General features: G+C 32.9%; 1 protein-coding gene across 1 annotated transcript in view; it reads right to left on the bottom strand.

Annotated features, from left to right (window-relative positions):
• Positions 1-20,863, bottom strand: part of LOC110602142 (callose synthase 9) — a 46,355-nt gene that overhangs the window by 8,347 nt on the left and 17,145 nt on the right. The window contains exons 13-37 of the mRNA XM_021739573.2: positions 20,535-20,613; positions 19,318-19,440; positions 18,884-18,986; positions 18,613-18,736; positions 18,326-18,515; positions 18,124-18,176; positions 16,520-16,580; positions 16,340-16,424; positions 15,748-15,797; positions 13,651-13,737; positions 13,327-13,412; positions 13,126-13,150; positions 12,721-12,815; positions 11,268-11,349; positions 10,955-11,124; positions 10,713-10,833; positions 7,808-7,905; positions 7,628-7,718; positions 7,358-7,518; positions 7,151-7,260; positions 6,581-6,715; positions 3,255-3,323; positions 3,001-3,178; positions 2,698-2,812; positions 2,089-2,208 (exon numbers count right to left, since the gene is read on the bottom strand). Of these exons, the coding sequence (XP_021595265.1) occupies positions 2,089-2,208; positions 2,698-2,812; positions 3,001-3,178; positions 3,255-3,323; positions 6,581-6,715; positions 7,151-7,260; positions 7,358-7,518; positions 7,628-7,718; positions 7,808-7,905; positions 10,713-10,833; positions 10,955-11,124; positions 11,268-11,349; positions 12,721-12,815; positions 13,126-13,150; positions 13,327-13,412; positions 13,651-13,737; positions 15,748-15,797; positions 16,340-16,424; positions 16,520-16,580; positions 18,124-18,176; positions 18,326-18,515; positions 18,613-18,736; positions 18,884-18,986; positions 19,318-19,440; positions 20,535-20,613 (2,611 nt within the window). The remainder of the gene's footprint in view (positions 1-2,088; positions 2,209-2,697; positions 2,813-3,000; positions 3,179-3,254; positions 3,324-6,580; positions 6,716-7,150; positions 7,261-7,357; positions 7,519-7,627; positions 7,719-7,807; positions 7,906-10,712; positions 10,834-10,954; positions 11,125-11,267; positions 11,350-12,720; positions 12,816-13,125; positions 13,151-13,326; positions 13,413-13,650; positions 13,738-15,747; positions 15,798-16,339; positions 16,425-16,519; positions 16,581-18,123; positions 18,177-18,325; positions 18,516-18,612; positions 18,737-18,883; positions 18,987-19,317; positions 19,441-20,534; positions 20,614-20,863) is intronic.

Genomic DNA, 20,863 nt, shown 5'->3' with positions numbered 1-20,863 from the left:
CGAATCATTCTATGACACATATGAAGGGGTTGTTTACTCGTAAAAAGTTATAGTAGTTATCCAGAAATATATTTTTTTTCACGGACATAAGATTGGGATTTTCAGACAGACAACAACGATATCATCCACTTTGCAACATATGCACATGAATAAACTTAGAACTAGATGTCATATTGGGTTTATTGGGATACAATATAATATTTTCTAGCCCTTCATGAGTATTATTTATATGTTTATTTAGATCAAGTCTCAGCTGGCCAAATAGTTTAATATTTTACTGGAATAAATTATTCACATATTTTTATAGTCTTCAAATCAGTGTTATCAAGCCGACTGATGACACTAAAGCGATAAAAGACTTTATCGCCTTAGGCGAGAGGTGAGGCCTTTTTCGAAAAAGGCGACAGTCAAAAAAATATTGACACATTTAAATATACATGTAAATATACATAAAATGTATCATCAACTATAGTTTGTATATTTTAATCAACTAAATATTAATTCCGTTAGTTAGATTAAAATATATAAAATATAGTGGGTGATAAATTATATCTATATAATGAATAGATTAATATTAATTTCTTAATATATATAAATAAAATTTATAATTATTACAGTTTAATTATTATAAGTATAAATAATATATAAATAATTAAATGATAATATTAACTAATAATGAAATAATAGATAAATTTCTAAATTATGTAAATTATAATATACTATATCATATAGTAATATAATAGAATAATTTACATAATAAGTAATAAAATTATTTGATATAAAATATAAATATAGAATATAATTATAGTATAGAATATAGAATAATAATATAATCTACATAATAAAAAATAAAATATATAAATATAACTAAAAAAATTAATATTAATTTTCTATAAATAAACATTATTTACAAATAAATAAATATTGTTTATTAGATATTACTAATATCATTATTCATATTTTATTTTCATCAAGGAGAAAAAGTAACATTTAAATATTATTAAAAGTTAAAACCACATGTTTAATGTGACCACCTTCTTCCTTCTCCTCCTCTTCTCCACCTCCTCCTTTTGTTCTGATTTTTATTTTTTCACCATTTAAAACTTAAAACATTAAAAAAAACAAAAAGGTACACGTTAGGCCCTCGCCTTCCTTCCCTGAAAGGCTCACCTCAAGGGAAGAGGCTTGCCTGAGCGAGCAAGATGAGGAAGGGTCACCTCACCTTGCCTCGCCTGGCACCCCCACTGCCTTATTGGCGCCTTAACAACACTGATGAGGCAGATCCTTTGTTTCTGAAAAAGAGCTCAGGGCGTGACCTCCTTTATAGTAATCATGGGCACTCGAACATTGAAAAGTTTTTTTCCTGATGCTAACTGGGAAGTTTAAAAGTTGATAGGAGGTCAACCTCTGAATATTGTGTTATTGTAGGGGATAATCTGGTCTCATGGAGAAATAAAAAGCAAAATATGATATCCCAATCTAGTGCTGAATCTGAATATTAAGTTATGACACAAGCCCTATTTGCAATCTTGTGAGTGCGTCAAGTGTTAGAAGAAGTTGGTTTTGGTTTCAAGGGTTTGGTGTTCACTAAGTTGCAGTGTGGTGATCAAGCATCTATCCATATACGCTCTACCAATATTCCATAAAAGGACCAAACATATTGAGATCAACTACCACTTTGTGAAAAGGTCCAACAAAATATTTCAACATGGTATAACAAGAATGGAGAATAATTAGAGGATATCATCACTAAAACTCTAAATGGGACCCGAGTGGATTACACATGCAACAAGTTGAGTATGATTAACATCCATGCTTCAATTTGAGGAGAGTGATAGAAAGTAAATACGTACAAATTCATTAGGCTTAATATTAGGCTTGACAAAGGGATTCACTTCCTTTCTTAGGTATTTTTTTGTATGTAAATATGTTGTAATCTCCATTATAATATACATTAGAAAATTACTTTCCACAAAAAAATATTCCAATTTCAACAATATAAGATATCAAATGAAATTTTTAGTGTGTGCGCGCGCTCGATAATGGCCAAAGAAGATCATGCTGATGGCTAAAAGGAGCAATCACTACCTGATTCATATCAATTGTCTGAATCGCATTTCCACGAGTAAATATAATTGCATGGTTTTGATTCTCAGGTTTTCCTTCTCCAAGTTTTGGGTTTCCAGGCAACTTTATGGAGTAAATTTCCTGCAAAGTAGAAAATAAATAAACAAGAGATTCACAAGTTGCCAAACATAAATTGAAACGCAGAAAGAATACCAATGCTATATCGTCAGAAAATTAGCTTGACATAATAGAGAGAGAAGGAGCTATAGAGACAGTAAATCGCGTTAACTATTCCCAATGCAATAGCAAACCATAACTAATTTGCCAAAGGGTTGAAAAAAAATGATTCATCACAGTAGAACAAATACTTAAAATTTGGACTTATTTGTAAAGTGGTAAACTTTTGAATGGACAGAAAATGACAATAAATAAAAAAGAGTCATCACAGTAGAAGAGTTACTTTAATCGTTCATAGTCTATATATCCCCATTCCAAAACATGTAACCTCATAACTTTCTTGAATAAATAATCACTACTTAAAAATATTTTTTTCCCAAAAGATTTCTTAGAAAATCACACTTCTACCAAAGCCAATAGCTTAAAATACACAATAGACTAAAAAGAAGTGACCTTGTCTTTTCCATTGATATCAGCCTTCACAAGCTTCGAGTAGAATTCTCTCTGTACCTTACCATCCTTCAGAGTTTCGACTTCATCAATAAAAGCAACACGAAGAGCTTCGTTTCTGACAATATAAGTGAATGAATAATACAGCATAACAAAACATTTAGCTACAAAGAGATTCGGAATATAAAAATCAGGGTTTCAAAAGAAAACCTTGTTTTTCTTTTTTTGCTTCCTCAAAAAGGAAAGTGAAGAGAGAGCAGAGCAGGAAGGAGGGGGGGGGGGGGGGGAGTGTTTCAACTCACTCACCTTTGCATGAGTAATGCAATATCAGCTGCCTCAGGTTTTTGGTCCTCTTTCTGTTTTCCATATATTTGACATGTAACCACATATGTAAACTTCAGATCAGCCTGAGCTCGTGCCTCAGGAGACAATTCAAAACCCCCAGTATCAGTTGCATCATTACTTGAAATTGCAGCTTCCATATCTGATATTTCCAGGTATACTGAGATTACAGAAAACCCATTGCAAAGAGACATAACAGCGAAAATAGAAAACCTAACCTCCAGCAGTTGCTCTTTCCAAGTAACTTTGAAGCATAAGAGCTTTTCTGTAGTACATCATGCCACGAACTAGAAACATAAAGAAATAATTAGAGAATATCAGACATTTCGTATAAACATACATGAACACCGCAGCAAAACATCAGCGGAAATAAAAAGCATCATTCTGACAGAAACCCAGAGGAATTCAAGATGATCAATTGATCTGATCATCCTACAAGCCATACTTTTTTCATGTAACCAAAGAGAAACAATGACAAAGTCAAGTATTATAAGTTGATGCAACAAAATAAAAAGCATCCTCCGACAATATACCTCTATTAAACCACAATTCAACAAGATTAGAGCATCACAAGAAACCATAAGACTCGATTACATGGATATTCAAATCAATAATGGTCTTTACACGTATATTTCCAACAAGTGTAAGATTTTTTGAAATGGAAAATTACAAAGTATAAAATGCTACTATATAGCAGTATGAAATTGCCAACACACAAACACAGCATGAAAACACCAACCACATGTAGGCAGAAATAGGGCTGCGTATGCAGCCGGTTCGATTCCAAACAGAACTGAATTTGAAAAACTGAAGAACCAAAATCACAAAAAAAAAAAAAAAACCAAACCGAATTGAAGAACCAATCAAACCAAACCTCAGTTCAGAACTTTCAGTTTTGAGGCAGAGATGATGCCATCTCCCAAAATTCAAACGTCAAAGTCCAAACCCAAACCAATCAAAACCAAAAAAACACAGAATCACAGAGAATCAATGTAAACAGCCAACACTCTAAAAGGCGACACAAGCACAATACAAAAAAGGAGGATATACAGATGACAGTGCAGATTCACAATAGACCACAGCACAAGGAAGAAAACACGAGGGCAATATCGACAGAAGAGGACATAAGCACGACCACAGTATAAATACTGATGATCTTGAACCTCAAGGGGAACATGCAAGAAGGAAAGAGGCAGCAATGTCCATCTGAAACCCATCATCCAAACGGCATCATTGTCTTACAAGAGGAAGAAAGAACTGGAAAAAGGAGAAGAGGAGAAAGGAATCATCCCTGATAAGCAGAAAATAAAGGATGAAGTCATGAGGTGGCGAAAGTCTCAGATAAGTTGGGAATTGAGTATATATAGGAGGATGAAATGGTGTAGCACAAGAAAAAATCAGTCCAATTCGGTTATTTTTGGTTTCTGACAGGATTAACTGAACTGCACTGCAAAAATTAAAATATTAATGGAAACCAAACCAACATAAAGGAATCAATTGGTTTGTTTCGATTTTTTGGGCCAAAACCAATTGGCATAGTTGTTAAAGGCGCGCATTGGGCTCAATGCTCACTAGGCTCCAACCCTAAGGCCTTAAGCGCCTAGGCGCGATCTTGTTCCAGGCTCAAGGCTCTAGGAAGAAACTTTTATTTCCACTTCTGGTAAGTACTTCCATTTGATATTAAAACCTTCTTGACTTGAAATTCGCCAATCTACTGTAGTCCAATGTTGATAACTAAGTAGTTCTTGGACTTTGTATCACTATTGAACAGTGATAACCAGTTGCTTTTAATCTCTCTTTTCATATATTGTTTTCAATATTCTGTCATTATTGTTCTCATCTTAACTGCTTTTTTGTACTCATCTATTTCTAGTTTATTTGAACTTATCCTTTTCAAACACTGTTGTGAAAGGCGTGCCTGAGGTGCAAGGCGCACCAGGCGCCAGCCCTAGCTCCTGGGGTGGCGCCAGGCGGGCAACGTGCCTAGGCGAGCCAGGTGCCAGGCGCAAGGCACGGGCAAGGTGCGCCCTTTAAGGCGCCATGTATAGAAACAGCTCTAAATTTGCCCTAGACTTAAAAACTCTTAAGACATCACAGCAGCAAGCAACAGCCATAGGAGAGAAAGAAAAAGAGAAAAAAAAAAAAAATAAAGGAGAGGAAGAAAAAAGAAGAAAAAATTAATCTTCAAGAATCTCAACATACCAGGTAAATTATTCTTGTTCTCTTTTTTTAGTTTATCATTCTCCTTTTTTTTCTCTTTTTCTCCCTTCTCTTTCTCTTTTTTTCCTTCCTCCTATGCTGCAGGAATGCTGCTGCCCTTTTTTATGTTCATTTTGCTGATGGCTGCTCTTCCATAGTTCCATCATTTTCCACCAACCTGCTGCTTCTGTACATTAATGTTTCTTTTTTTTTTTTTTTCTTTTTTCTTTTTTACTTTATGTTAATTATCCATAAATTGTGGTTGTGAAAGTAGCACTAGCATTATAAAAATTTGTGATTATAAATGTGAATTGTGAATATAGATAGCTACTTTAGCTAGCAAATAAAGATTATAATGTAGTATTTGAGTTTGAATTTGTGATTGTAAATGATAAATGTGAAGACTGAAGAGTAGTTGGTTTTATTGTGTGATGGAGAAATTTGGCTTTATTTTTAACTTATGAACTTTTTATTAATGTTTTAACTATTAGTATTTGATATTTGGTACTTCACATTATTATATTTAGCTTTAGATTTGATGTTTAGTACTTCATTTTATTGCACGTAGCTTTAAATTACCTGAATTCTTTTCTGTGAGCCTTGCACCTAGACTCCAAACCTCCTTTGCACCTTAGTGCGCCTTGAGCCTTTCAAGGCTATGTTTTCAAATACCACTAACAACACCACACGAGTAATTCATTATAGTAGTATGGTATTGCTTGTTTAATTCTTTTTCAAAAAGACATTAACATGCTATTTTAAGTAATATATTTCTTGATTATATGCCACGCATGTCTAAAGAAAAGAAATAATATGTTATTTAGGTCCTATGCTTCTTGGATATAAAGATGCTTTTCTATCAAATTTTCTTTTTCGTAGCGCATGCCCTTGCACCTAGACTCCAAGACCACTTTGCAACTTAGTATACCTTGAACCTTTAATAAATATCTAGGCATAAAGAAGCAACAAGACCGAAATACTAAAGATATCAGGCTAAGTCGTTGAAGAATAAAAATTAGAACAGAAGAATGGATACTGGAAAGTAAAAGAATTTGTGAACATAACAAAATCGGAAACAACTTGATAAAATTGGAAACAAGCAACAGTTCATTGCATCAGCAAACAATATTAATATGAATTTAATTATTTCTTTTGTTTCTAATTGTATAAGCTAGCAACATTATTAAAAAAAAAAAAGAACTGCAGTATTTTTTTTCTTTTAAAAAAAGGAATGTCCAAATAAAAAGTTTGTAGTGCCAAGGATATTAAAAAGGGAAAATAGAAGAATCACCTTCTCATAAATATACCTAGATGAGAGAGAGAAAGAGAGAGAGAGCAAAGTTACCTGTTCTCGCCAACGTTTGTCCCCTGTAAGAGGCCCAAAACCGAAGTTCAAGGATATCATTAGGACTATCAAAGAGTTCTGTATCTAAAGCATTTTCATTGCGGCCAATTCGAGCAAGAAAGTTCTTCCACTCATCTGAAGTAGAATCAAAATTATGTTCAGACCACAAGGAGGCAGCCAATGAATACAATTCATGTTAGCAGGAGGTCGATCCCAATGAAAGAGCAAATAGCAAAACTGTGCTTCAGCATCAAATGACATTATTATAGGATAGTAGAAAAGCAAATTAGAAGATATACTGCCTATAGTCAATAGATAATTATACAGATGTACCTATCCACCACAGCTCATATCAGGGCTAAAGATGATAAAAATGAAACAAGAGATACAGAAAACCTTATTCCAACCAGGCAACCTCCCAATATCATTCCAAGCTAGAAAAGATCATGCAGTTTATCATGTGAGGAAGCTAACAATTATAGCAAACAATTAAACAATATTAATAAAATCCAGTAGACTGCACCGTTAGACACACACAAAGGCATACATAAACCACCAGCCAGAAAATACCTGGAAATATTTTCTGGAGATAAAACAAGATTGATATTCCATCCTCATTTTTCTTTTGAAGTTCAGCCATGCTATAAAGAACAATTTCCGAATAGTATGGTGTAAACACACTGAATATGAAAGCAAAAAAATGGATTAGAAAAGTAAACATATTGCACTTACATATTTCTCTCTCAGAAAACAATCAAATCCACTAAAATATATAACCTGAAAGAAAGCATTTCTCGGACTGGCCTTGCCTCAGGCATATCCATAAAAAGGGAATTTGTGAAAAACTCTAGCCTACGTCTCGCTTCAATATTTTTGGGAATATTTGAGGCAGATTCTTTGATGGTTAAAAGTGCATGCAATCTTCTGATCTGCGTTTTCTGCACATCATCTGAAGTTAATAGATCTCGTATAGAAGTGAGAAGTTAAGTTAACCATTAACGAGAATGAAAAAAGAAAAAAAGAAACGGAAACTAAATGATAACAAACCAATTCAGCATCCCTAGGCCACTTCAAGTCTGTAAACAAACGACCTTGAGACCTTGCTTCAAACAGTAAATTCCATGTCTCATAGTGCTCCCTGCATTAATTTTACATGAAATATTTGAACAGAAAGGGTGGTAACAAGTTGGTCTAACTAATAAGAAAACACAACAAATCTTAGCAGACCTCATGATGACAGAGAAGAAATCACATCGCACAACATCATAAAGATCTTGAACAGCTTTAATCGCACCTTTTCCCAATTCTGGTGTTTCAGTTCCTTTCTATAAAAAAGAAAATTGAAACACAATGAACAGAGCACCTGTCAGAAGTTTCTGGATTTTCAAGTAAATAAACATAGAATAAAGCATGAAACACCAGCAAGCTGCAAAATACAAATGAATTGCATGACGTAACAAGTATTGTTTTGAATTTTTTTCTATTGCTAGATGGAAGAGAAGCAAAATTAAGTGTCATGGAGCATAATGGTTGTACAGTCATACAATAAATATATATATATAAACACACACGCCTAATTTTCATGCAGTCACTGTTAGACTTATTGAACATGTTTACAGCTCCGGTATTCAATCAGTACTGGATCCTACTTCACATTTCCAATATTCTTAGTTTAATCCTTTTCCATTCTCTGGTCCCCTTGACAGGGATTATCTTGGAATTTATAATTTTCTAACACCAGCCAGAACTTCAGTTCTTTTAATTTTTTTAAATTAAATGGCACATCTGACTGGTGAAGTAGTCACTGGATGCTTTGCAGGTTAACACCTGGTGCCCAATTCTTAGGGTTGTCGTCACAATAATAAGATCCATTGAAGCTCAACCATGCGAGTTAATGATTTATCCATAGAATAAAGATATCACAACAGTGCATGGAGTTCGGTGTTATCAAGGCGAGAGGCGAGGCGAAGCCTTTTTGAAAAGGGCGACGGCCAATTTTTTTTATAAATGTTAAACATACATGTATATATATGTATAATTTATCAACAACAATAGTTTATATATTTTAATGTAACTAAATATTAATTTTTTTTAATTAGATTAAAATATATAAAATATAGTTGATGATAAATTATACATATATATATATATATAGGAGATTAATACTAAATTCTTAATATATATATATAAATATATATATATAAAACTAATATATAAATAATTAAATAATAATAAAATTAATAATATTAAATAATAATAAAATAGTACATAAATCTCTAAATTATATATACTATATAATAAAATAATCTATATGATAAATAATATCATTTAATATAGAATGTAATTATACTATAGAATATAGAAGAATAATATAACATATATAATAAAAATAAAACAATAATAAAATATATAAATATAACTAAATAAATTAATATTAAGTTTCTAAAAATAAACATTATTTATAAATAAATACTATTTATTAATATTTTCAATATTTATATTTTATTTTCATGTTTCTAATACCAAGGTAATTTATTATATACAAGAAGGAAAAAGCAAAAAAGATGAAGAAAAGTCAAAAGATTCCATGTCTCTTCTTCTTCCAAGAAGAAAAGGTAACTTTTAAATATTATTTAAACTATTTTCTCTTCCACCGAGGCATCTCCTTCCTCCTCTTCTTCTTCACCTTCATCTCTCCTTCTTTTTTCCAATGAGATTCTGAATTTTTTTTTTCTTCTTTTTGCTGTTGGAAAAGAAAAATGGAGGCGCTGGCGCCAGGTGACGCCTCGCTTACCTCCTGGTGCCTCTCCCTCTGAGGCGAGCGCCTCAAAAAGAGGCGCCTCGCGTCAAATGGCGCCTTTACAACACTGATGGAGTTGATGAGAGCAAGGGCTGAAGGACGTTTTCCATCATTGGATCGAGTTGAGGATAATAGGACAAGGTTTGACATGAAGGACTATGAAGTTAAAAAGAGAGAGGTCAGGCTGCAATTGTTTAAAACAACTTTGCCATTTTACATGAAAATTCAGAACACTTAGTATTTGACTTAAAATAAAACCTTTGAACTAATAAAACTCGCTAACAGATGGATTTAAGTACCCTACGCCTAATAAACATCATGAACTAATATAAGGATTCTATATATCATGACAAACCTCAAAGCATTCTGGTGGGTATGTGTGGTGGGAATTGGAGGGAAGTTTCACCAGATTAGAATGAATTATTATGGATGTAGATATGTCTCTGAGATTTAACTTCGTTGAAAGCAAGTAATACTTGGAGTAGAACAGCTAAGTAATTGTTGCAAAGCAATTATCCAGGCTATACTTATCCTGCTTAAACCAGCAGTACGGCAATTATATGGTTGGTATGAACAGTGGGCAAAAACTTGTGATATATTCGAACCGAAATAAAAATTTTACAATCCCCTTACTTCTAGTCAGTTCTAGCAATATACATTTGCATACACCCCTATTGCTACAGTTCAATAATCAAGGTTTACCACAGACACCACGCTAATTGATGTTACGAACTTACAAATTTGGACTGGTAAGAATGACAAATATATTTAGCACTCCAAAAGACATTTCAGATACTAAACAACCATTAAAACAACACCACCAAACAAATGAATTAGGAACTTTCCTCAACATCATGCACCATGAAGAGTCGTATTAGCGTTGTTGCACTCAGGTTTGCATAAGGGGGTTGTGCTTGCGAATTATTAGATTCAAATGTTAATACAAGTCATTATTAAATCCAAAATACAAATTTAGGGGGGTCACGATCTTTTACATTATACTAGAAATTGCAATTAAACAAAGTATAAACAATTTTCAACCTGAACAGGATGTTTTCTTTGGCGACATAAAGGAACTAACCAATACCCATGAAAAAATAGAAGGTTTAGAAAACAAAAAAGAGGAAGGCAAAAAAAGCAAATGGATGTTACGATTTTTTTTCTTCACTAGTAGATTTTGTAGTCCAATTATTTTTAATTGTTTCATTTTCTTTAAATTTTGTCAACATTATTGCATGTGCCCTGCGCTCTGAGAACAGATACCTTTTAAGGTGTAAAAAGGAATTTTTTGTTATAAACTTCAATAAAAACAAAAGTAAAACTAAGACACACCAGAATTCCCATCAATGCAGTTACTCGTGAAATAACCAGCACGAGTTTGTTCAGCTGAAAGTCAACTTGAATAGTCTTATTTTCAATACTTGCTTGAATGTCTCCATATACCCTTTCAACCCTGAGGTAAAGACATAAGAAGAATGCAAATTGTTTTTCTTGTTATTCTATGACCAGTATTTGTACAACAAACCAAAAGCACGACATAATTTGCAACATTTCCATACTTAAAGAAAACTTACCACATCTTTCCTTCACCCTCCAATATTTCTGTAAGGATAAACTTAAGGGCATGATAGGATTCTTCAACTGCATACTTCATATACTCATCCCGAGCAATCCTTTCCCACAGTTCATCTTGTGAGTCTCTGTTCTGAGTGCTCTCCACAGCAATATCCTTAGCATAAAATATCTACATAATATATATGTTTATAAGTAACAAAAAAGTCAAGTCCATATTTACATTATGAAATATTGTTGAAGGCACTGATTTTCAGAGAATACAAAAGAAACAGAGATGATAAGTGAAACAGATTGCTAAACATTAAGGATGACCTTGCTGGAAAGAAGAAAAAGGGGCCACTGAACTAAGGCTAGATTTCCAGAATTTTTTGGCATAAGAAGCAACTCCATTTCTCTGCAACACCAGAAATGGCAGGCATCAGCTAAAAGTAGATGAGAAACTGAACTGCTAAAAAGTGCATAGGAAACTTTAGATTTGACAAAATAGCACAAGCTTTCCTTAACTAACAAATTTCATTCTATGTCAAGGCAACGCAACCCAAGCACACAAGATGCACATAAAATCCCACTGTAACAGAAAAGATAATGTATAGGATCTATACAAGAGAGAAGTGATAACTATCTTGCACTATTGAAAATCCTCACTTGTAGCTACAACCTTTGACTAAGATGATGTCCAATGCAAAGATATCATATACCTACCATATCAAGTTTATGGGTCCATTGACTTAGATGATGAAAAAGGTTATGACGATTTTGTCTATGTAACTAATCGAAACAGCCATGAGGGCTTTAAAGTGAAATATAATATATCTTCTTTTTATCTTCTAATGAAGCATGGTTTCTTAGAAGTAAATTGGGTGTAAAAAGCTTTTTTTTTTTATACTCCTTTTATAAATTCAATATTTTCTCCTTTTTTATTCTAACACTACAAAACAATTGAAGTTTATTATTTATACAGTGAAAAAAAAAAACTAATTTTCCTTCTCCAGAATAGACCCTGATTGGAATGAAGTTAACAATAGCCTACAAACAATATAGACGGCATGCTAAGACAAAATCTAACACAGCTAAGAAAAGAGACTTTATACTTGTTACTTAAAAAATCTCCTTAGTTCCTTTCAACTCTACTGCAGACAAAATAGGGGAGCATATGGAGTTATGGACTTAAAATACCAGGTGGTTTATATTCTCCAAGGGCATAAAAGGCTATAAGTTATTGCAGTTCACTAAGTTAACAATTATAATAAAGCACCAAGGCAAAATGCTATTTCAAGCATAAAAAATTTGCATCCATAGCTATTCAGAGGTATACTAAAGCAGTGAAATAGGTTTACAGTTTTATAAAGTAGAACAGCCATAGACGGAAAATAAAATTGGGGCACAAAGGCACTGCAAACTCTAATTCCCATGATGCTAACAACTTCTCCTATGTAAATTGAAAAGTATTTTTATTTCCAATTTGATAACTGTTCATCAAGTGATAAATTAATGTTGTTACCAAAAGAAATGGAGAAATTAGAAGTGAAAAGTTTATAAAGATCTACACGAACCCTAGTTCACCAATGCACAGAAAAAGTCCTTACACAATTAGAAGAATTTACTTATTTTGACTCTAATGCTGGCCTTGCAGAAGTACAAGCATAAGTTTAAGCCAAATAAAGGAGAAGGATCATTCTATGAAGCCATAATATAATTCGCATGCAAAGCATGTGCACTAGACTTGTCAGAACATATATATATGTCATCAAGATCCAGTACTCACTGATAAGTAATATAATCTTCTTCCCTAAGGTTCTTTATGATCTCATTCCAAAAGGGAGAGAATCGAGCAGCATCAATCTTCCTCTTCTGCACAACCTCCAATCCCCAAAGAAAACAACCAAAAACCATTATTCCAGTTTGCTTCAAAACCCAACAATACCATATATTAAAAGATATGATAATAAATAAATGTCCACATTCATGAAAACAAGTGCAAGTTTCAACAATCAACATACAGACACAAAATATTTACAGAATTGAAGGACCCAGGACAAACCATAGAATTTCTAGAAATCAATCCAAAACAAATAAATAAATAAAAAAGCATTGCAGGAACCTAAATGCACTATCACTAACAGAACTTACAGAAGACTGTTCAAACATATGTAAGCTTAGATCAACTCACCTCATTAGAAGAGCTTCCAGATGTCCTGCAAAGAGGAAATTGTTGTCAAATCCAAGTAATATATCGAAAAATAACAAAAAGAAAACAATGACAATACGGCAGATTATTTTCAGATGTAGGAAGAACAAGAAAAAATGAAAGAGCAATATTCATGATAGTGAGGTTTGCAAGCAAGAAAAAAGAAAGCAAATAAAACCCCACCTGTTACCAGGTGGAACATGAAGGGTACTCATAAAAGCCCCAGGAAACTCCTCAAACAGTTGGTGAACAGCATCCAATGATCTAATCTGGAATTATTATGTACAAGTGGGACATCATGCAGAAACTTAGCAGTTAAGCAAATAAAAAGGAAAGGGAAAAAAAGACAGAAAAAAAGAATTGGAAAAGCATTGGCCATTAACACAAAATAAAACGCATGTAATTATACAAAAGCGAAAACCAAGAACTGGAGGGCAGACGAGATGCAATAAAAAACAATTGAGCCACAAGACAATAGCATGACAAAAATGCATAAAGACAACTTACTTCCCCAAGGCGGTCTCTTGCACCAAGCAAGAATCCATAAATGGCAGATATAATAGTGTAGAAGATATGAATATCCAAAAGATAGATCTGCAGAATACAAAGGAGAGCAACAAATAAAATTCCTCAAACTTAGTTATCAAAATGAAAAATATCACTAAATCCAATAAGCCAGCTACTGGTGTTCAACCTATCCTCTTATTTATTTATTGTTTATGTAAATGTTTTTGTGTGGAAATGTATCCACAACAGTATATACATAATTTGAGGAAATTACCCCTTATTCCTTATAATTTATACCTCTTTCCCTTCCCTACAGCACTATCAAAATCTGATGGCTCCATTCACTCATCATTTGCAATCCCCTGATCACCTTTCCCAATATTTGTGGCCTTCCACATGCAGAAATAAGTTCAGTCTACATGCATGCCATGACTATTACTTCATTATAACTTACACGCATTTTTTGCTGTTGATGACTTGTTGCTCTCCCTTCCACCAGTTTGGGAAAGAACAATTACAATCATTTTTTTGCAACATAGAACTTCCAGAGATTGACCTCAATATCAGATCTCATTTTAGCATATTTCCCTCATTTGGCAATAATATAATCAACAATGTTTGGCTTTCAAATCCATGAATTGAAATCAATATCTAAAACTATCCATAAAAATACTTGAAAGAGCCCAATGATTCATTTTATTTTTAACATGAAATTTCTCAATTGTTAATTCCTTCCCACAAATATTAATAGTTTATAACATACTCTTCAATATGGAAGAGAAAAAGTTTACAATTATAGAAGAGGGGGAAGGAAATATTTAAGAGGTTATAATACCGTTGGGTTATAACTTTTCCCAGTTTTACTATTCAATATCAAATTTCTTCCACAATAATACAGATATTCATTTGAGTTAGTTGCATCTGGCAATATTTACTCGCCATAATACTAAGAACCCAGTCAATTCAAACTCAATTGGATATTTAGACTCAGAAATGGAATAAGTTTCCTTTCAGAAGTGTTTGGTTCCATATGGAATGAGAATACTAAGAAATATTTAAGAGGTTATAATACCGTTGGTTTTTAACTTTTCCGAGTTTTACTATTCAATATCAAATTTCTTCCACAATAATACAGATATTCATTTGAGTTAGTTATATCTGGCAATATTTACTAGCCATAATACTAAGAACCCAGTCAATTCAAACTCAATTGGATATTTAGACTCAGAAATGGAATAAGTTTCCTTTCAGAAGTGTTTGGTTCCATATGGAATGAGAATTTGATTCCTTAAAGTTGATTGGAATTATGAGCATTGGGAAATATGAACCTATAACATTACAAAATTTTGATTGTATTTGATTCAGATCTGTGATAATTATGACTTAGTTTTGAATTATGATTAAAAATCCTTTTGTGATTAAATTATGAATTCTACAGTCTAATCCTTCTAATTGATCTGAAACATATGGGTTTTATAACTGCACTTGAGTTATACCTTGAATTATAATCTTGGATTCATAGCTTCCGTAATGGGATGAATGGAACATTTCCAATGGCTCTGGTTAATCAATGAACTAAACTGAACTGAACTGTATGTTTTCTATTCAGCTTAGTTCGGATAGGTCCTAATTATTTATGAAGTTCAGTTTTTAGTTATTTCATAATCAAACCAACCTGATTGCAGGACTTCCAGGACACAAGTTCTTTATAGAATTACTGCATAAGAATTTTATCATGAAATGGTTCATTTTCAGTCAGTGAGATGGACCTACTTGTTTTATTACTAAATTTAGTAAATTTACAAGTGCATAAAAGAAATTGCAGATAAAAAACAGTTTCATTCACAACCATTCCAGTTTAAACCTACATTAACAACCCCATGGTTCCATTTTCCTTGTTAACAAATTCGAAGTTGTAAGACATGGAAACAAATTGTCCAAATATCAGGTTTAATCACTGAACACCGCAAATTAGGGCTAAATACAAGATAACATACAATGTTTACAGAAACTGGGAATTGGGGAGGGCGTGGAGTGGAGTGGGTGGAAGGTTCTTCAAAAAAGAAGATTATGCATCACATTGAAAATGTTACTTACACAGATAACTGGAGCCCACAAACTTGCTATAGTCAAGGCATTATGATTATCTGCAAGCACACATCATGGAATTCAAAAGCAACTAAGTACAAATACACAACAATAGACATTACAATATAACATTACACAATACTAAAGAGGACAAAAATGAAATAATTATCGAAGGGAAAAAATCCAAGCAATTGTTTCAAACCTACTCTCAATTACAACAATGATGTCATTTTAGAGAGAGACTGTCGATATAACTGACCGCAATAGAACACTTACAATTTAGTGCAATTACCAAAGTATGAAAATGCTAGGAAGGTTGTTCACATAGCACTCCACATAGAAAACAATACACAAAAAGTATCATCAAGCAATAATAACAACCTTCATTACACAGCACTGAAATGGTGAAAAAAAGCAAACATCTTTGGGAGTTGAGACACTATTTGTTCAAATTCAATATGGGAGAAACCACCATCACAAGTTCTATCCATCATAATATATTAAATGTAGTACAAAAATAATAATAATAATAATAATAGGGGAAAAAAGATTCAATTTTCAGATCATAAGCACCATGCATAGCTATTCAAAATAACTTTACTTTTGGATACAAGATCATGCCACGAATATACTAGGTTATCTGTCATCTTCACAATATCCTTTGTTGGGTTTACCAGTGGTTTGATCTGTCAAAAAACAATCCCTAAGGAATCAGAAACACGACCCCGAAAAAACAAAAAAACAAAAAACAAACTGATGAAATTAAGTCATTGTCACTCACAAGGAGAAAGTATGCAAATGCGAATTTAGCACTCAAAACAACAAGCCAGAACAACATATACCTGCAAAATATGTGTAGTATAAATGTATCCTTCCATATAATTGAAAGCATCTAAGAATTTGAAAGATATTAGAGAAAATAAATACATGAGAAAGGCAAAAGTTTCAGTTCTATTCTTTCACATTAAACGCCTGTCTATTATCTGATCCCACTTCCCATTGTTGAGATGTAACCTCAAAAAGCCTGAACTTCACACTTTTTAAAAATTTTCTCCCATTCTACAACATGGATAACAATTTTTGACACAGTGCTAGACAAATGAACCAATTGAACTGAATTGGTCAATGAAATCAATGAGACGGACAAACCGATTGAACCGAATTGGTCAACAAAACTTAATTGGCACGGTTCTTTTAATACACATCCAAAGCGTGTTACAACAGTACAAAAAGAATTGAACTGAGAACCAAACTTCCTCAAACAACTCCGAACTGCACCAATCAAACTGATTGAACTGGATTGGTTGGTTTTGATTCTGTTTAAACCGAAAACTACTCCTACTATCCACCAATACAATGAACATTTTCAAGAAATCAGTACAGCACATCACTGATATTCATAGTTTAACAAATATTTAATTAAATACACATATTAGAAGTTACAACTACTTTGAACTTCTAAACTAACTATTGATGAGAAGATCTTGTAATTCCCACCTAAATTGCATACTAAATCATCATAGATAAAATCTTGAATGGCAATATCTTTTTTGGTATTATAATAATAATGATGATAATGATGATGAAAATTGATCATCTAGCATAACTATATATTTAAAAATGGAGATTCATTTTTAAAATTCAAAAACCATGCTTTTAAATAAATGGCTAGCTACCTCTTTTCCCCTTCAATGAGCTGTTTAGCCAAAAAGAACTAATAAAAGCTTATGAGAAAACCCAATAGAAACAAGGGCTTTAGAGGCAAGGAGGAAAACTTATTGGACCCTAAGGAGTAAGGATATACATGTTGCTTGAACAAAATAAAAAACGAAAGAGTTGGTCTCCAACAGATAAGGCAATCAACATATGCCCCCCCCTTCTCCACCCCACCTTTTCTCCCTCTTCCTTTCCTTCTTTCGTTTGTCTAAACCAAGGCCATTTCAACCACTACAACAAATCACCATACCAAACTCAAATAGGTATGACATCATATTAGTTATACCAAGGCAAGAAAATATAATTAAACCACCTATAATGACATTGTACATAGATGATTTAATACCCTATCGAATGTCGTATGACTTCCTATTAGTTATACCAAGGCCATAAATAGAACTAAACATCCTATAATGACATTGTACATGGGTGATATTTGATACGCTAAATCGGAACACTTCGGCATTCCTACTCTCCTAGAGATTGTGAAGAAAATACTACCTTGTGTATAGATGATATTTAATACCATAAATTGGACACTCTAGCATTCCTACTCTCCCAAAGATTGTGAATAAACTAATACCTTCTATCACATATTCTTTCTTTATTCTCTTTCAATGAGCTAAAAACAAGGAATAAAATATAGCAAGTGAGAGAGAGAGAGACTACTTCAGAAAATCACTGGTCCTTTCGTACATGCCACGCCCAACATAGTATCGTTCCTTCAAAGAACAAAATAGCCAAACCAAGAATAAAAAAAAATACGCATATATACATAAATATACATAAACCCAAGCAAAACGGTCAGATATTATAAGACTTTGAAGGATGCAAGCATAATGATGAAAAGAAAATAAGAGGAAATAAAAACCTGACGCATCCACTTTATGAAGCGGACTATAGGCGATTGATCACACTGATTAGTCATGCGATGGCAAGCAGGTATCCGCATGAGGAAACTAATAAAAAATTGAATCCCAGCATAGATGCCTATAATAATTAGATACAATCTGAAAATGACTGATCCTGAATTTTGTTTGTTTTCTTCCTGAAGAGCCTTCCTGTATTTTAGCAAAACAGAAGAAAGGTAACTTATAATTCATTTATGCCAAACATAAAATAAGTTTTAGGGAATAAAGACCAGTTGACAGCACATACACGTAAAGGAAGCATATGAAGACAGAAGCACTACTAAACCAAGCAAAACGCAGAAAAATTCGAGAAACAGCTACACGCCGTGTTGTAGAATAAGCTCCATACAGCATGATAACATCTAGTACACCTATAACAAGATGTTAAGAACTTCAATAATTAAACCAAATCAGTTAGCAGCATGAAATAACAGACATTCTCACAATAGTCCTCCATAACACGTCACAGCCATATGAAATTGACACATGGACACATATATACATATATGGGATCGTACTCTCAAAAAACTTCATCACCACAAATGTTGGACCAAGACTCAAAACTTCATGCAGGGTCTTGGAGTTGAATTTCTCTCCATTGAAAGCAAAGATGGTGAGTCCCTGGAAACAAAGAGCAAGTTGGAAGCCTATAAGAACGTTGAGCTGAGACAACAATGAATAAAATTATAAACATATTGATATCAAAAAATGTAATAGTGAATAAGTTTTAACAAGTAGAATCAGATGGATTGGAATCGAAGTGATGAGAATATATGCATCTGATTCATGCGTATGAGATATAAAAGCAAGTCAACAAGTGATAAAGACAGCCAAAAGCTTCTTGAGTGCAAGAAAGAAAAGGAAGGACGCAAATCGAGCAAGATAATAAAAGCTCTTCAAGCGCACAGTAAAAGCATATAGTCTTAGAAGTCATTGAATTGGAGAAGCAAACCTGAAACATCATAACAAGAAATATCCATAGACGATGGAAACTATGGTAAAGATGAAGAAATGTTCGGTGCTCAACAAATGAAGTTTTCCCTTGACGTTGACTTCCAGCAGTTTTAAGCAGATACTACAAGGTTAACAGAAAGCACATGGTTCATAACATATATAAAAAAAAAAAAAAGGCAAGAAGCAACAAAGGAACAAAAAAGACTGATTAACTGATGAAAAATAAAACCACAACCTTTACAGGCCACAATATTTTCCTGCCTGTTATTGAGCATGTAAGACATAGATGATCACATAGTTACCTCCTAGGAAGCTAGTTACACCCAAGAGCAATATAAATACTACCACTGCTTTAGCTTTACTTTTTTGGTCATTAAGCCTTAATTATTTCATAGTTGTACCTAACTTGACATTTCTACTATAATTAATAATATTTAACTTGATGTTTTACTATCTATTATTATGCTTAATTATTTCATGGTTGTACTTTAACTAGATGTTACTACTATAATAAATAATATTTAACTTAATGTTTTACTATCTATTATTAGACTAAACTCTAATAATTGTCTGTCATATATATGCAATAACTTTTCTATTTATTATAAACGTACACAAGTGGGGAAAAAAAGTTTGTTGAACACATAAACGAAATAACTATATAGAGATTTCGCAAAAAAAAAAGTTGCAGTTATTTAGTAGATGGGTTCTCTCAATGACTAATAAATTATCATGTCCAAATCAAAACACAGTACATGGTGGTGTTGGAACTAGAACAAACAAAAAAGAGAAGATCTAGTAGTATGATATCTAATGAAATCCTTGATTGAATTGAGATCTCAGCTAACACTTCCACAAGGACAACAACAGAACATAACCAAAAAGAAATACGCATGGCCTAAATGGTATTCAAGATACAAATCACCTATTTACTTCAGCCAAAAAATCTATAACTTCTCAATCAGAAAGTTACCATTATAGTTTATAGATAACATCAATATATGCAACTCCAGTACAATCCAAAAAAACAAAAACCCTGTTTTTTCCTTTATACCAAATCCTAAACTGCTAAATCTTTTATTGAAAAATTTATAAGAAACATTATGTGCTTATGATGCACTAGGACCTAGCCCATGTACGTAACTTCAAGAAAAACCACTAGCACACTGAATTCTAAAATCAAAGAAAGTAATTAGGAGAGAAATATATGTAAACCTTTGTCCTTGGTTTTGGTTTTAAGAAAAATGATGAATTCTTCCGCCATGGCCAACTTAGTTCGAAGCAATGAAGTGACCTGAACAATTGAAACAAGAGAAAAAGTCAGCCAACGAAAAAAATAAGAAGAAAGCTCTATATTGTTGAAAAAGCATTCAGGGATCAACACAAAGATCCATTTGTTTAATATAACAAGAGTATATACACATGTCCTCACAATTTACTCATAGTCATTAAGGCGAGAAGCGACGCTAAGGCAACAGAGTATCCTGTGGCCTTAGATGAGAAACAAAATACAAGGTGAGAACTTTGAAGTGAAGGAGTTAGCG

Source organism: Manihot esculenta, chromosome 15 (assembly GCF_001659605.2).
Source record: "Manihot esculenta cultivar AM560-2 chromosome 15, M.esculenta_v8, whole genome shotgun sequence".
Lineage (NCBI taxonomy): Eukaryota > Viridiplantae > Streptophyta > Magnoliopsida > Malpighiales > Euphorbiaceae > Manihot > Manihot esculenta.
This window is presented reverse-complemented; position numbering and strand designations above follow the sequence as displayed.